Source organism: Oncorhynchus nerka, linkage group LG23 (genome assembly GCF_034236695.1).
Source record: "Oncorhynchus nerka isolate Pitt River linkage group LG23, Oner_Uvic_2.0, whole genome shotgun sequence".
NCBI lineage: Eukaryota > Metazoa > Chordata > Actinopteri > Salmoniformes > Salmonidae > Oncorhynchus > Oncorhynchus nerka.
Window position 1 is genome coordinate 24,678,582 of NC_088418.1, and position 17,549 is coordinate 24,696,130.

The 17,549-nt window shown below is 44.8% G+C and overlaps 1 protein-coding gene across 2 annotated transcripts in view; it reads right to left on the minus strand.

Moving 5' to 3' along the window:
• Positions 1-17,549, minus strand: part of rhbdl1 (rhomboid, veinlet-like 1 (Drosophila)) — a 51,237-nt gene that overhangs the window by 17,732 nt on the left and 15,956 nt on the right. Inside the window, exons 1-4 of one of the 2 annotated variants that reach the window (XM_029629430.2) lie at positions 10,803-11,313; positions 10,435-10,659; positions 9,398-9,546; positions 9,012-9,124 (exon numbers count right to left, since the gene is read on the minus strand). In XM_029629430.2, the coding sequence (XP_029485290.1) occupies positions 9,012-9,124; positions 9,398-9,546; positions 10,435-10,659 (487 nt within the window). In that variant the 5' untranslated portion in view covers positions 10,803-11,313. Of the gene's footprint in view, positions 1-9,011; positions 9,125-9,397; positions 9,547-10,434; positions 10,660-10,802; positions 11,314-17,549 lie in introns of those variants that run through there. The other variant, XM_029629429.2, reaches the window with a different exon arrangement.

Consider the following 17,549-nt stretch of genomic DNA (forward strand, 5'->3'; position numbering starts at 1 on the left):
ATGAGTGGCTACTGGTTGTGTTTGAAAACACTGTTTAAAAAAATGGTTCCAAAAAGGTTATTCGGTTGTCCCCATGGGAGAAGGGTTCTACCTGGAACCAAAAAGGGTTCTTCAAAGGGTTCTCCTACAGGGACAGCCGAAGATAGCTCCTTTTTTCCTGAGAGTGTAGATTCTGGTCACAACCAATGTCGTTCTCAGTCACGGCTACTTTTCAGCAAACAGACACAACAAATGACCTTGGGAGAAAATGATTCCAATTTTTTTAAAGATTGCCAAGAAAACATCCATGAAATACAGTCCTGTGCTTTGCTCAAGGTTATGGAGCCACTGTTCAGTGTCCAATGGAAACAAACAGAATGTAACTGGACTAGACTGAACAACCCACAGAAATAGAATATAAAGTAATTATTTGGGACAACCACAACACTTCAGAAACAATTCTGGCACAAAATGGCCACCGTGCATCACCCAGGAGGGTGTTGCTGCATTACAACCAAGCATGAGATGGGCGACTCCCCCACACTTCCAGGATCCTCGGATGAGGTTGAACAACTTACACAACACTAAAGCCATCCGTTATCATTGGTATCATTACCAGTGAGGCCGCAGGGGGAAGACTGGGAGAGGAAGTGAGCCTGGATGGTGCCACATTGTGTGGTGGGGTTGATGGTGAGAAGGGCCCCATGGAGAAGGGCTGGGGGATTACCATAATCACACCGGCAGCCAATGAACCAACCAGCCACCCACTGCACCGCGCCAAGGTCACCCTGCCTGCTTCCTGGATGTAGATTCACACTACCCTAGACTACATCGAGGGGCTCACAGCCACAGAACTACACACAAGGCCAGGGGCTTAATGCAGCACAAGGGTTTATTTTAAAAAATACAGGTTAAACAGTACAGGCTATACTACTAATGTACTGTGTAGTGTAGAACACCATTCATAAATTCCCAGAACCAAACGTATAATAAAGCAAGTGACTCAACTAGCAGAAGCAAAGCCATATTGACAACTACATAAGCCAAAAGAGTGTCTCCTCTCTCTCAAATCAGACCACAGTGAATATTAAATATCCTTCCACCTGGAGTCAGAGCCTCAGTGTCAGGGTGTCCGAGTCACGCCCTGAGTCACCTCTCCCTGGCACCCGAGGTGATTTATCTAGCCTTGTGTTCTCTGCACCCTCTTCTCTCCTCCCCTCTACTCTTCCACTGTGCTCTCGTTCTCCCTTTCCCTCTCTCTAAAGGCTTGGCTTAAAGTTTTCCCACATTGGGCCTCAGAAAAGGGAAAATAACTGTCTGATCGGAATCCTCTGTAACACGACAGCCATACCAGGTATCCACAACAACACTCATACAAATCAACTTCCTGGGAAGAGATTAAAGAGGGCCAAGATTCTAACATTGTATTCTGATAAAACAATTATTTCAAATACAAAGGATAGCTAATCCATCTCATATCATGGCGCATCGAATTCCTATGCCTTAAATTTCCCCTTTGGGAAATACAATGTGGACTCCTTAATACCGATTTAATGTGTATCCATGACATGATGGAACTATGAGACAAAATTGACAATGACTTGTCAACCCACACGGGTCCCTTGCAAAGAAATGTGAATATTTTCACACAAAAAAAATACAAGGCGGTTTGTGGAAATATCATAGCAATTTCTACAAAACTGAAGAACAGAGAAAACAAAAAAATGGATTCAGTCCCATCTCAGGTTTTTACCACAATGACAACTGGATGCCCAACAGAATGCTCCTGAATCAAACCCATTAAGAGAGAACTCAATGATGGATTGAAACCATTATTCGAATTGAGAATCAGCATTACTGCAAAGCCATGTCGTTGTTTGAATGAATATGTTGATATCGGAGATACAGTATGGATTCTTCCACATACACTACATGACCAAAAGTATATGGACACTTGTTTGTCGAACAACTCATTCCAAAATCATGGACATTACTATGGAGTTGGTCCCCCCCCCCCCCCTTGCTGCTATAACAGCCTCCACTCTTCTGGGAAGGCGTTCCACTAGATGTTGGAACATTGCTTCGGGGACTTCAGCCACAAGCCACAACATTGCTGCTTCCATTCAGCCACAAGAGCATCAGTGTGGTCAGGCACTGATGTTGGGCAATTAGGCCTGGCTTGCAGTCGGCGTTCAAATTCATCCCAAATGTGTTCGATGGGGTTGAGGTCAGGGCTCTCTCCCTGTCAAGTTCTTCCACACCAATCTCGACCAACCATTTCTGTTTGGACCTCGCTTTGTGCATGAGGGGCATTGTCATGCTGAAACAGGAAAGGGACTTCCCTAAACTGTAGGAAGCATTGAATCGTCCAGAATGTCATTGTATGCTGTAGTGTTAAGATTTCCCTTTACTGGAACTAAGGGGCCTAGCCCGAACTATGAAAAACAGCCCCAAACCATTATTCCTCCTCCACCAAACTTTACATTTGGCACTATGCATTGGGGCTGGTAGCGTTCTCCTGGCATTCGCTAAACCCAGATTCGTCCGTCAGACTGCCAGATGGTGAAGCATGATTCATCACTCCAGAGAACGCATTTCCACTGCTCCAGAGTCCAATGGCTGTGAGCTTTACACCACACCAGCAGACGCTTGGCATTACGCATGGTGATCTTAGGCTTGTGTGCGGCTGCTCGGGCCATGGAAGTATCTACTGTCTTCTCTGGGATGTCGATGTCACGTCTACTCCCAGTCCCCCACTCCAGAGCTCGATGTTGCTGGTCTACTAACCACCGGTCCTGGCAACCCATCATTATGCACACCTGGCAACCATCATTACGCACATCTGCACCCCATCATGAAGCACACCTGGACTCCATCACTCCCTGATGACTTCCCCTTTATCTAGCACTCCGTTGCATCACCCATTAGGTAGTATTGTTTCCTGTTTTCATGTTCATGGTTCTGTGTTCACTCTGGTCGTTCCTATTGAACTCACTGACTGCACCTGCGTCTCTGTTACAGTCAAAATCAATTCAGGATGATTTGATAGCTTCCATTGCAAGTGAGATTAAAAGAGAGGTTGGCGCAGCACATTTTCTCGCATGGCAAATGGGTGAAATCCCAGACATCAGCTGTCGCTCGCAGTTCTTAGTTAGTGTCTGTTATGTGGACGATCAGGGCTTTATTCTGGAACATTTATTTGGCTACTTTGATGCGCAGTCTATGTTTTACTTTGTGAAGTCTGAGATGTCTGAGTTTAACTTCATGGAGAAACGTGTTGCCCAAACCTATGATGGTGCTGCTCTAATGGAATGGATCTGCTATTTATATTTACAGTCCCCTCCCGTTCCCTGATTAAGAAGGGATGTCCACTCCACTACGTGTCAACTCTCTCCTGATATGACCTGACCTTCCTCTCCAAGCACTGTAAGAAACCCTGTCAATGTTCTCTCATTACTTTATGTCGAGTCAATCATATACACTAACACAATCACATTATTACACATACACATCAATGTGTTTTTAATCCTGGCTTGGACAAACTCATTCTTAGCTTTTTTTGTCTAACTGTGTTGTGTTCTTGCATTTTGACTTCCCAGTTAAATCCTGTCCTGCCCTCAGTGGAAGTGTGGCGCTGTTCTCCAGCACCATCCAATCACGATGAGCCTGTCCTGCACTGAAGTCAAGTCTCTGAACAGCTCCACTCATGCCTCATACCCCCATTCAGTCACTGCTGTGATCCCTTCCAAACTGTAAGTAGGCCTCTCATTCCCATTCCCCATCATATTTTACTCTAAATGTCTTTGTTAAGTGTTTAAGGTTATAAAATAATTTACCCTGAACGATTTTGAAACGGGCTTTGTCGTCTCCGTGCGGTCTGCGCCTATAACGTGGGTCTCCCATCCTCCTAAATTGTTCAGGTCACCAGCCGCCACTGGTCCCTATGGGCCTACAAAGTCCACTGCTTTTCGGTCAACACCCACACACTAATGCACACACACTAATGAAAGTATAAGCGTATTTACACTTGGAAATACAAGGCTTTGTGCAGTGACCTTCTATTACAATAATTAATTAATTAGGCTATGTTCTGGTGGATACTGAAAACAGGCACGCAGTGCAGCTTTCATGGATTAGCAAGGCTTCATCATCCTCCACATAATTTAATGAAGAACTGATGGTATATTTACTCAAAAGAGAAACCTGAAAATAACTATAGATTGATATGTTTACTGTGTATAATCGACTTCCTTTAACTTGTGTACCGCGCGCGAACACACACACACACACACACACACACACACACACACACACACACACACACACACACACACACACACACACACACACTACCTGCTGAAGGTCTGTGAGGATGTAATCACATAGCACAACTAAACCCTGTGAGGTCTACTGCTCTCCAAGAAAAACAAACACATTCTGACACGATTGAACTCATAAGCAAGACAAAACATGAATATAAACATGAGGCTACAAACTGAGTTCCAGTAATCTGTATCCCTAGGCAACTTTTATATCATTCACAAACAATCAAAGAGAGGAGATTTCTGGGAAAAAACAGAGACTTGAATGCAAAGAAGACTCAAAAGATAGACATATTGGAATAACCCATGGAAAGCACAGTAGAAAATGTATTGTTACGATCGCCTACGGTATGTTAATGGGGGCTGCTGCTCAGCCCAAACTCAAACTTCATATCACAGAAAATGTATTCCAACAGCATAAAGCTTTAAGGCTTGCTATATCGTGTCTGCCATTAAATAAGCCGCACTAAAACTCCAGACGGAGCGTCAGCACCCCCCCCCTTCCATGTTTGATGTCTACCTTATTTTCATGGAAATGTCAGCCGAAGGCAAGAGGGCTCGGGGCTCCGTGTCTTTATTACCCTCCCCCTGTGCCTAGAGCTGCGGCGGTTGGCCCCATTGACCCCAGTCAATCCTCGCTCTCTCACAACTCCTCTGTTAGTACGTGTACCTCTCATCATTAGCCCCCCTTATAACCCTACCTGAACCTGTGATTTTGAGCCCCGGCTGAGCCTATGAAGCCCAAACTCCCCGGGCACTGCTCCACCTGCTTCAAAAAAGGTCTGGCACTGCTTTTCCTCCTTCTTGTTTTGACTGCATCTCAAATCCCAGAATCCCGTCTGCTCTTATGCCAATATCAGGTAGACGAAGCCTGCATTACTCAGCTTCTCTCATTCGCTTTCTCTCTCTCTTTCCACCTCTCTGCGATTCTGTCATCATACATTTTTTTTTTTTTTAATCAAAGCTCCAATAATTCATAAGCATGTACTGTGTGTGTGTGTGTGTGTGTGTGTGTGTGTGCGTGCGTGCGTCATTTTCAGGGAGTACAAGGAGTTGAACGACGTTTAGTCAAGCTTACAGATGTAGGATCTTAATTTGACCACACTGTTGCTGGAGAACTTTACTGCAATGCAGGAAATATAAAACATGCAGTGTATTTGAGGTTTAAAAAAGGCTTCTGAAGTTTAGAATTTTCACTTTGAAATTACAGACTTTGATTTTCTCTTACAAAAAATATCAACCCCTACAAAAATATCTATTAGTTATAACCCACATAATAATTCATATTTCCTGTTGATGGATTATTTTGCTGCTGTAGCAAACTGGCTCAAATTAAGATCCTACATCTGTACGCTAGGAGGAAAACTGGGGTAGTGAAAGAATTTATGTTTTTAGTAGACAATTGAGAAACAGTCCGTGAAATTATACAGGTCTAGCAAAATTAATGAATATCGCGAAATTGGAATTAGGCTTCTGAAGTCAGAAAACAAAATAATGCAGAACGTAGATGAAAAAGAGCTATGGAAACAATAGTTTTGTGCGTCAGAGTCGATACGATTTCTGCAGTAGTGGGGGTGGGATATGGCAACGGAAACCACATCATCAGAATCAAAGTGGATTCATAGGCCTCAATCTCCACACTGCCAATGAGGAGGACGGAAATAAAGGAAGTTTGTTGTCAACAGTCCTTCAAGTAAGTCAGCTCCTGCTCTGAACAAAAGTGGTTCAAGTATACAGTTACGTGACCTGGACTCATAGAGGCTATGTAACTGAACAAAGATTAAAACCCAACATGCAACAATTTCAGTTCATATAAGGAAATCAGTCCATTTAAAATTCATTAGGCCCTAATCTTTGGATTTCACATGTCTGGGCAGGGGCATAGGCCCACCCACTTGGGAGTCAGGCCCACCCATTGAGGAGCCAGGCCATGCAAATCAGAATGTTTTTTCCCCAGAAAAGAGCTTTGTAGTAGACAGAAATACTCCTCAGTTTCATCAGCTGTCCAGGTGGCTGGTCTCAGACAATCCTGCAGGTAAAGAAGACGGATTTGGAGGTCCTGGGCTGCCGTGGTTACACGTGGTCTGCGGTTGTGAGGCCGGTTAGACGTACTGCCAAATTCTCTAAAACGACGTTGGAGGCGGCTTGTGGTAGAGAAATTAACATTTAATTATTTGGCAACAGTTCTGGTGGACATTCCTGTAGTCAGCATGCGAAATGCACGCTCCCTCAAATTGAGACATCTGTAGCATTGTGTTGTGTGACAAAACTGCACATTTTAGAGTGGCTTTTCATTATCCCCAGCACAAGGTGCACCTGTGTAATGATCATGCTGTTTAATCACCTTTTTAATATGCCACACCTGTCAGATGGATGGATTATCTTGGCAAAGGAGAAATACTCACTAACATAGATGTGCACAACATTTGAGGGAATTTTTTTGTGCGTATGGAACATTTCTGGGATCTTTTTTTTTCAGCTCATGAAACATGGGACCAACACTTTACATGTTACGTTTTATGTTTTTGTTCAGTATATGTGACTCATTTCAGGAAACTAGGCATATGTCGCACATCCTACTTCACAGGAGAGGCATTTGAACGTAAAAACATTTTTTTTAATCAAAATGCGTTTTTTGGCAGAAATGCCTTCTGAACATGTGAACTTTCATGTGCCTTAATAACAAACTTGTATGCCATCTGTAAATACGAATTAAATTGTTAAATTACGAGCCTAGTTGGTTTAGCCACAGAAAAAGACAGGAAACTTCCCACTAGCCATGATTGGCTGAGATAATGAATGGGCTGGACATGCCGAGAGATTAATTCAGATTGGTCTGCCATGGAGCATGCTTCTGTCTAACATGAGCTGCTTGGTATGTGTAGGTAGCTAATCCTTCTAACGCTGCTTTTTTGAAAGATATACCGAAGAACTGCTCTCTGCTTTCTGGAGCACCCCGGTTTTGAAATCAGTGGAATGTCCAGTGAAAGCAGAGTATGACAGCTAAGGAGATGGAGAAAATCCAGCCACCATGCTTGACCGTTGGTATGAGGTTCTCATGCCATTATGCCTGGCAAAAACCAAACACTGCATTTCACATTAAGAATCTTCCACCATCGTTTAAGCATGATGGTGGTAGTGTGGTGGTTTGGGGATGCTTTGCTGCCTCAGGACCTGGATGACTTGCCTTAATAGACGGAACCATAAATTCTCCTCTGTATCAGATAATTCTACAGGAGAATATCAGGCCATCCGTCTGTGAGCTGAAGCTGAAGTACAACTGGGTCATGCAGCAAGACAATGTTCAAAAACACACAATCAAGTCTACATAAAATGGCTAAAAAACAACAAATTTGACATTTTGGAATGGCCTAGTCAAAGTCCAGACTTAATCCCAAGTGAAATGTTGTGGCAGGACTTGAAACGAGTAGTTCATGGAAAACCCACAAAAGTTGCTGAGTTAAAGCAGTTCTGCGTGCAAGAGTGGAATGATCAACAACTACAGGAAGCATTTAGTTGCTGTCATTGCAGATAAAGGTGGCACAACCAGTTATTGAGTAGAAGGGGCAATTCACTTTTTCACGGAGGCATTGGGTGTTGCATAACTTTGTCCATGAAATAAATTAAATAAGTACGTAATTATGTGTTATTTGTTCACTCAGGTTCCATTTATCTAATATTAGGTTTTGGTTGAAGATCATTCTGTAATAAAAGTAGAGAAAATTTTAAAGGGGCAAATTCTTTTTCACAGCACTGTAGCTAGCTAACACGCTAGAAACAAAACAAAACATTGCCTGGTTTGCTAGATTGACATATACTAAATTCATTTTTAAACAGATGGGTTCGTTGGTGTTAAAATACACCAGTTATGCTATTATGGACCACCAGGCTGCTAATGTCATGCAGCCTGTCATTTTTGTGTTTATACTTATTCATAAAGACAACGACAAGTTTGATGTCGGACGACAATAGAAAGTTCCTGATGTCACTGCGACCGTACAGCTACAGACATGTGGATAGACGTAGTAAAAACCAGCCTTTAGTCTTGAAATCTTTGGTTGTTTAGTACACTACCGGACTCACTCTGTTTAGCACATGGCCTCACGTGTGAATCCTTAAAGAGGCAGGTGGAGCTAAGGCTTAAGAGCGTGTGAACCATGCTGAATGGGTGTAGACAAAGAAGAGCTCTCCAGTAGGGATACCAATACATTCAAGGGCCATTTTCTCAAATGTGGGGTTACAAGTTGATCAACTTTCAAAGCAGAATTGCTTTCCCATTAGGCCTCAACTGCAGTGTATGATATACAATGTTCAATGAGTCTTTACTTTTATCCAATGTAGAAAACACCAATACAAGTTTTGCTACATAAGACCGAATCGAGCCGGTCGGTCTCATATATCAAAAGGATCAAACAGACCACGACAGTACGTCATCTTTGAAGTGCACATACTAAAACACTTATACAAGCCACTGTGTTGGATGAGAACAGTAGTGCACACTTACCCTTTATGGCTAACTTATCAGCCACGGGGAACAGACTAATACACAAAGGGACCACAACATCACACCAACACAAAACTAAAACACCAAAGTACCAAAATAGAGTTCTATCCGCAGTACAACACAGCGATGGCTAACACAGCGATGGCTAACACATTAACCCACGATAGCGTCATTGGTTGATGTGATACTAACACAGTGACACTCACCTGCCACTACACCAGCCATGTAGAGCAGACTGATGCGTAGGATGCCATGGACCATCTCCAAGGGAACGCCGATCATCAGCTGGAGAAGAGCGTTGAACCCCAGCTGTTCCAACCTAAGAGACACAGTGAACAGTGGACACTGTGGACACTGGTCTCAATGACAAAGGAATAATGCATAGTGTTTTAAATCAGCTCCTTTGGTCTAGACACTTCATCAAAGGTATCTACAGATGTCATCTATCACCGTCTATCCATCAACCCCCGTCTATTATCTGTCAATGCAGTATCAATTATGCTTTGCTTTGCTTTGCTTTGCGTGTGTGTGTGTGTGTGTGTGTGTGTGTGTGTGTGTGTGTGTGTGTGAATGAGGTGGGGTGGTTTCTTACCCAACGTGCATGAACATGTAGCTGAAGAAGCGCCACACCTGGAGGCGGTGTCTGGGGTGGTACACCAGGGAGCTCTTCATGAAGTCTGGCTGGTATGTCTGCAGTACCCACTTATTCAGCATGATGCCATAGCACATGAACACAACGATCTGACGGGAGAGGTGACACACGCGCTGGGTTCACACCCACGTCTCTTCATTCAGACACTCATTTATATCACATAGTACAGAGTTCTGTTATGAGAGCCAATTGGGATTCAGCTAATAAATGCCCTGGATGTTGTCTTTTCATTTTTTTGTTGCCTTGCGTTGGTTGAAGACTTCAATTGGCACCGACAGGCGATGCACATAGAGAGAGAGACACACACAGCTGGTCCGATTCCATTAGCTCCTTTTCATAGATCAATTAATCATCATTTCAATGAATTTAAATGAACGGGAAATAGTCTTTATCGAAAGCCAAATTTTCATTACAGACCGTTCCCTGCCATTGTGAAGCATTTACGAGCACTTACAGTACTTGGCTTTCTTCAGAATGACAGTGAGTTCGAAGAGGAAGTGCTGTGGCTTCGTTGAGTAGCAGCAGGCTTTATAGCATTGCCTATTCAAGTCATGGCCACCCGGGCTAAAGTGGTCTGGTGGTTTTCTTTTTTTGCCCGTCACTAAATTGTTCCATTAATATCACTAAACTGGCCAGAGAATATTCCACTGGCTTGGTTGCCCAGTTCGACATCAGTTGCTGATAAGAATCCAAGAATCCGAACATGAAAGCCAATTTGACAGTGTTGCCTTCGAGGTCTGGCATTCAATATACGCACCCTTAACCACTGTTTACCAAAGCGTGAGTCAGTGTCCAGACTGCCCAGTGCCCATTATTGGGTCACATCCATTTCCTCATTCCTCAAGCTAAAGATATTTTATGCCAGAAACATTGTACTGCTTATTTTAAAGGTCATAAGTCAATACTAACATCTTCGGGTGGGTCCCAACGCAATAAGGTCTTAACAATGAGCAGCTCAGTCATTTTCGACCTCTCACCTGGATGATGGTAATGATGGCCATGAAGACAGGAGGGGGACACAAGCTGTTCTGGTGGAAGTACCAGCGCCGGTCTGTCTCGCAGGGCAGGATCTCATAGGCCACGTAGCGCACAAAGCGCTTGTACACGCCCAGGCCCGTCTCGTCCAATAGGATCTCCCGCTGCAGTGTGCGGCGGCCATTGGCGATGGCTCGTCGGAAACTGCTGGAACGCTTGCTGCTCATCTGAGGAGGGTGGAAGATAGAGAGAGAGAGAGACAAAGAGAGAAGGAGTGAGCGAGAAGGAGAGAGAGAGAAGTTAGAATTTATTTGAATCTGACAGAGAAAGCTATAATTTGATTGTTAATTAGAATTGGCATGCTAAATACCTTCAACTGCTTTAAGAAGTTGAAACACGACCATTATGCAGTAACCCCATGTCTTCCAAAAGTGCTGAAGCAAACTTTTGAAGGCACAGAGAACCGAAAAGCCATGTAGCGTAGCTGGGGCTAAGACATTCAATGTGCTAACTTTAAACAAAGAGAATCTCCGTTCCTCCAGCTTCCTTTGGAGAGTAAAGACGTACGTCAACTTGAACCGTTCAGTGCTAAAAGTGGAGGAGATTATTTCAGCGCTGCCTTGCCTTGATAGGTACACATGGCGCCTCTCTTCACTCAAAATAAACGCGCGATTTTGCCATTGAGGAGCAAAGCTTTGCTGAGTAGAGCTGTTTTGCCCGAGGAGGAGGGAAGGAGAATGCGGTGGGGAGACTGGGTGACAGGCTCCTGTTATCATGGAGACTCCAGGTTTGCTAAGTGAGCAGTAAACTGCACAGCTGGGGGCTAACGTGACATGGTACACGGAACCCTGGATGTTTGCTGCTTTGGTAGGACCTTGAGCTAACACATTTACATTACATTACATTTAAGTCATTTGTAGCAGACGAAAATGATCCAGAGCGACTTTAAAATACAAAATTGGTCTATCGAAAATAATGACATCCAGTGGAAAGCCACTGGTGCAACCATCACTTTACCTGACAATGGAGAAATAATTCAATCCAAAATATCACTAAATATTACTAGATAAGACACATATTGTAGCATGAATCTGGAAGAAAATGAACGTCCTCTTAAATAAAGGTGAGATTTAAAATACAAAATATTCTATCGAAAATAAATCAAAAGCTCCACAAGGAAAGAAAAAGTCAACCGATCCGCGTTTACCTATACAATGGAGAAATAATTCAATCCAAGATGATACACAGGCAATATTGCAAGCCACATTCCTACTGTATCCATCTGTACTGCAGCAGTTGTCAGAGTCCCCACAGACTCCACCAGACAGGCAGCGAAAGCAAACCAACCGTAATTCATTAGGTGCTGTTGTGTGCAGGTTCATTACATCCGGACATTGTGGGGAGCATAATCATAATGAAAGAAATCGTAGCCTGGCAAATCAATACAGCGCTAATTAAAGAAAGAAAAACAAGGAGACTAAGAAATATATAAACAAACAAATCACATACAAATGGATTTTAGCCGTCTGTGGATATTAAAGTAAATAATTTAATAATAACAGAAATATAGTTAGTCTGTAGAGCGGTGGTGGATGGTGGTGGGGAAGTTTAGTAGAACGGGATGCCGTGAGACGCGTATTAAGTCATTACGATGCCGGGGTTGAACAATGAGCGAGTGTTGGCCTGTGGCATGGCGATAACCAGCGTGAGCGCGAGAGGCGCTGCCGGCCCTCCCGTGGAAGCATCACAGCATATTTTAGCACGGAGATCGAGCCCAGTGAATGTAATTATACTGTACGTGCGATAGGAGGGAGACGAAAGCAGAAGCGAGGGGTGGGTGGGAGACATTAGGAAGTAAGGAATGGGAAATTAGGGTGTTTCCAGGGAGGGAAGGGAAATTAGGGTGTTTCCACCCGTCTTCAATAATGTCTTTCTTAGAAGACTTAAGATAAAAGGAAGGTGTTTGTGCGTGGTTGGGGCTGATGTATACACAAATGTCTTTTTTTCCTTCTCTGTGGGATTTGTTTTCTAAACGATGCCTGTGTTTCATCTGTTTGTTCTCCCAAAACACCTGCTGCCTCTCCTCTTAGTGACACGTTTCATCTCGCTCGCTGACATTTGTGCTCCTGAATGTTCCCGGGAGACATTTCCCGATAGACACTTATCCTTCTGCCCCGCCTTCTCCATCCGACATGAGGGACCGCCACTTCTAACGTGAGCGTTAAGCGCGGCCTTTGAAGTTCGGAATGTGAGAGAGGGAGGCAGACAATAAAGCCCGTTAGCGTGAGAGCTGACGACTTGACTGGCGAGCCCTGAGAAACTCAGTAGGAGCACTCTAGCAGGGTGTGCTAGCATCACATCCCATCCCATCACTACTCACGAGGACCTCAGACTCTGGCGTCAACATGGTCCACTGCTAAAACTCCCCTGACAAGAAGGAGAAGTCTGCCAGGGAAAATAATTGATATTAAAGGATAAGTCTTGAGAATGGAGCTTTAGATAGAATTCCCTTCCAGGGAGACCGGATTGGACCTAATTGACATCGGTGTGTGTATGCGTGTGTATTTAAACCAGCAAGGTGGTTACAGTACATGTAGGTACTCGGCTCAGCTCCAGCCTCTGTCCTTCATGACTTAATTAGTACTGGTCAATACTGTACTGCTCAATAGTTTGAATTAATAATGAAACATAAAGATGCTATTTGTTCCATAGTCATGTCTTTATAGAGGTACATGTGTATATTGAGTTTGGTATAGAGTCATTCTAAATTATTCAGGCTATCCATTCCAGAACATTTCCAAAGTTGGGCCTGATGCTCACCAAACAATGAGAGCTGAACTTATTTCATGTGTAGTGTCAGAGAGTCCTACTGCTAAATGCTAGTTAGACGAATAATCAAATCAAATGTATTAATAAAGCCTTCTTTTTCTTCAGATATCACTTTTTTCACCTTTATTTAACTAGGCAAGTCAGTTAAGAACAAATTCTTATTTTCAATGACGGCCTAGAAACAGTGGGTTAACGGACTTGTTCAGGGGCAGAACGACAGATTTTTACCTTGTCAGCTGGGGGGATTCGATCTTGCAACCTTTACGGTTCCTAGTCCAACGCTCTAACCACTAGGCTACCTGCCACATAGTGCTATTCAGAAACCCAGCCTAAAACCACAAACAGCAAGCAATGCAGAACTCATTCAATGAATGTTACTAAATTATTTACTACATACTGTGCAGAACCAGGTTGGAATCCTAATGTCCTAATGAAGGTTAAATAAAAAAGTCCTGAATCACCAATGCAGTAAATGACTCACCATCACTTAGTTCTGTTAAACAGGAACAGCACACAATTTACTTCTCATTTACTGGTCATTAATAATGCATTATTAAGCTATTAAATACACACACACACACACACACAAAGTAATATAAGAGAAACTAAATCACTGTGTTCGCCCACCTTCTCCACTGACCCAGATTCTCAGAGCCATTCTACCAAAACCCTTTTAAAATGAGAACCCACCTTTATCTCCAAAGCAGCCCATAGCCATAACCCTCCTTCATGGTTTAATCATCAGGACCTAAACTGGAAAACCTTCACTCCATGACACTTAAGCAAAGTGCACCACTTTAGAGCCAGCAACCCACCTAAAAGAGACATGGTGCTTGCCTGAGTTTGTAGTGTGTATTGCGAGGGTGTGTGTGTGTGTTGCGAGGGTGTGTGTGTGTGTTGCGAGGGTGTGTGTGGAGCTGATGAACAGCCAATGTGTGTGTGTGTGAGACAGGGATGATAAGGTGCATCTGTTCCTCTTTGTCTTTCCCTCCAGTGAGATCCTGCTCGTCAACTCAGAAGACAGATGCACCCTGGGCACTAAACACTGTCAGCACGACTCCGTTGAAGTCTCAAAACACTAGAACGACCACACTGGAGCCACTAAATATCCCAAATGGCCTTGCTGGGGACACTAAACACTCCCAAAGAGAGCTTCAGTCAGGTCACAGGTGACAAACAGCGCTCTGGGCTTAGGGTGTCAACCTCATCCCCTCTTCAAGCGAAGCAGAAACACAGAGAATCCCTGCAGCAATATTGGTGTTAAATGTACTGTAGTTGACTGAAGCTTGCTTGGTAAAGTTCGCCTAGCGTTTTCTATATTTGTCTGCCATTAATAAATCACAGCGCACACTGACAGATGGGGGCAGCAGTGGGATCCGTATTGGTGTATCTCTCCAATTAAGGAGGAACAATGACTAGGAACGGGATTTTTCCTGAACACAGTCACCTGACAATGAGGTGCGTGTGTATGTGTGTTTGTAAGTGTGTGTGGGCCTCTCGGAGTCTGCGATCCCCCTGAGAGGCTTTAGCGGAGCATGAGTTACCCCCCCCCCCCCCCCCCCTGGCTCCGATCAGCCGGCATGAAAAACACGGAGGAAGTCAAACACATTCACACACTCACTCAGCCATACGCTTCTGAACTTGTGGGCCAAGAGCTCGCTTCCGACACATTTACACCCAGTCACGTCGAGACAGTATGTGTGGATCAACAACTCACACCGAGCCCGAAGACCAATAGAGCGAAGGAAAGTTTAACATCCCTGTTCAGCAGACTAACAGGATGAAAGTCCCACGCCTCAGGGCCAAAAGGCTAGACATAACTGCTGATGTACAGTATGTAGAGTGCACAGATGTGTGAAAACACACACACACGCACACACACACACACACTGCTCCAGCTCCACAGGCAGGGGTGTTTTATCTTCTTTGCCAGGTCTTAATTCAGGCCATACGGCAGACGTTAGACACTGGTGGTAATATAATGGCAGCGGTGCGCTTCCCAACTCAAAATACCATTCATCCGACACACACTGTCAGTGGTGTCCCCCTTATAATTCTCCCTGAAGGAGAGGGAGGGAGAGAGGCAGGCAGACAGAGGAAAAGTGAAGGAGATAGAAAGAGAAAGAAGGGACAAAAGGAGGAAGAGAGAAGGAAAAATAAAGCGTGATAGAAAGAGAAGAAGACAACCAGAGGAAGGCGGGGGGGGGGGGGGGTCAGCTTGGCTATGACCTGGTTAAAAATGTCACGCTACATTTGCATATTCTCCCCGACAAACTAAACCAGACTTGCTCCTATAAGACACACATCACACAGAGAAGAGAACAGATTCCCGTCAGCATTTGAATATCATCCAAATGAGTCAGCAAATCGGTACGCTGAGCGTGTGTACGGTGAATGAGTCTGTGTGTGTATGTGTTAGCCTCCTGATCATGTGTTAGTGAACAAGTGCACGTCCTCTGTGAGTGTGTGTCTGCGCCCATCCAGTGAAAAATGGATGCAAACTGTGTGTGCGCACACGTTTGTCAGACAAATCTTTACCAATCAGACATGGATGTCGATATCTCTGTGAGGCTGAGCATTCTCAAATGACCTTAGATCACTGCCTGCTACTACCAATGCTGGGCTGATCGAACCCCATTTGCATTTGGCTGACGGTGAATATTAAACTGCCTCGCTGATGCTGCCTAAACCTGGGGAGGGTTTTAACATACGATCTGGAGCTACACGGGTGACGAAGAAGAAAATCAATTCTGAGCGGTTGAGACGGGGGACGGGGGGGGGCTAAAGGAAAGGGGGGGGTGATATTGGGGAGAGAGAAGGGTACGTTATGAATAAAGGGATACTATTAAAGGAGGATAAGATTTGCAGAAGGGGGTAGTCAGAGGGAAGAGTATCACATCTGGGATGAAGGGAGTAACAGAAGGAAGAGGCATGAAGATCCAAAAAGGGAGGGGTGGACGATAGGAGAAGGGCAAACTAAAGGGAGGGGTGGACGATAGGAGAAGGGCAAACTAAAGGGAGGGGTGGACGATAGGAGAAGGGCAAACTAAAGGGAGGGGTGGACGATAGGAGAAGGGCAAACTAAAGGGAGGGGTGGACGATAGGAGAAGGGCAAACTAAAGGGAGGGGTTAGGAGAAGGGCAAACTAAAGGGAGGGGTTGAGATAGAGAAGGGCAAACTAAAGGGAGGGGTGGACGATAGGAGAAGGGCAAACTAAAGGGAGGGGTTGACGATAGGAGAAGGGCAAACTAAAGGGAGGGGTTGACGATAGGAGAAGGGCAAACTAAAGGGAGGGGTGGACGATAGGAGAAGGGCAAACTAAAGGGAGGGGTGGACGATAGGAGAAGGGCAAACTAAAGGGAGGGGTGGACGATAGGAGAAGGGCAAACTAAAGGGAGGGGTGGACGATAGGAGAAGGGCAAACTAAAGGGAGGGGTGGACGAGGAGAAGGGCAAACTAAAGGGAGGGGTGGACGATAGGAGAAGGGCAAACTAAAGGGAGGGGTGGACGATAGGAGAAGGGCAAACTAAAGGGAGGGGTGGACGATAGGAGAAGGGCAAACTAAAGGGAGGGGTGGACGATAGGAGAAGGGCAAACTAAAGGGAGGGGTGGACGATAGGAGAAGGGCAAACTAAAGGGAGGGGTGGACGATAGGAGAAGGGCAAACTAAAGGGAGGGGTGGACGATAGGAGAAGGGCAAACTAAAGGGAGGGGTAAAGGAGACGATAGGAGAAGGGCAAACTAAAGGAGGGACGTGGACGATAGGAGAAAGGGCAAACTAAAGGGAGGGGTGGACGATAGGAGAAGGGCAAACTAAAGGGAGGGGTGGACGATAGGAGAAGGGTAAACTAAAGGGAGGGGTGGACGATAGGAGAAGGGCAAACTAAAGGGAGGGGTGGACGATAGGAGAAGGGCAAACTAAAGGGAGGGGTGGACGATAGGAGAAGGGCAAACTAAAGGGAGGGGTGGACGATAGGAGAAGGGAAAACTAAAGGGAGGGGTTGACGATAGGAGAAGGGCAAACTAAAGGGAGGGGTGGACGATAGGAGAAGGGAAAACTAAAGGGAGGGGTGGACGATAGGAGAAGGGCAAACTAAAGGGAGGGGTTGGAATGTCGGCGAGAGCACCTGCATCTGCATTGCTGCTCACACACCAGAAGCTAGACCTGAGCATTTGGAAGGGGAACTAAATGGAACAGCTTTCATTACAAACCACGAGCAGAACAGAGCGAAGGAAGGAACCAGCTTAGGGAAGTGAAAACATGTCAGGAATTGCATCGTGTTGAATG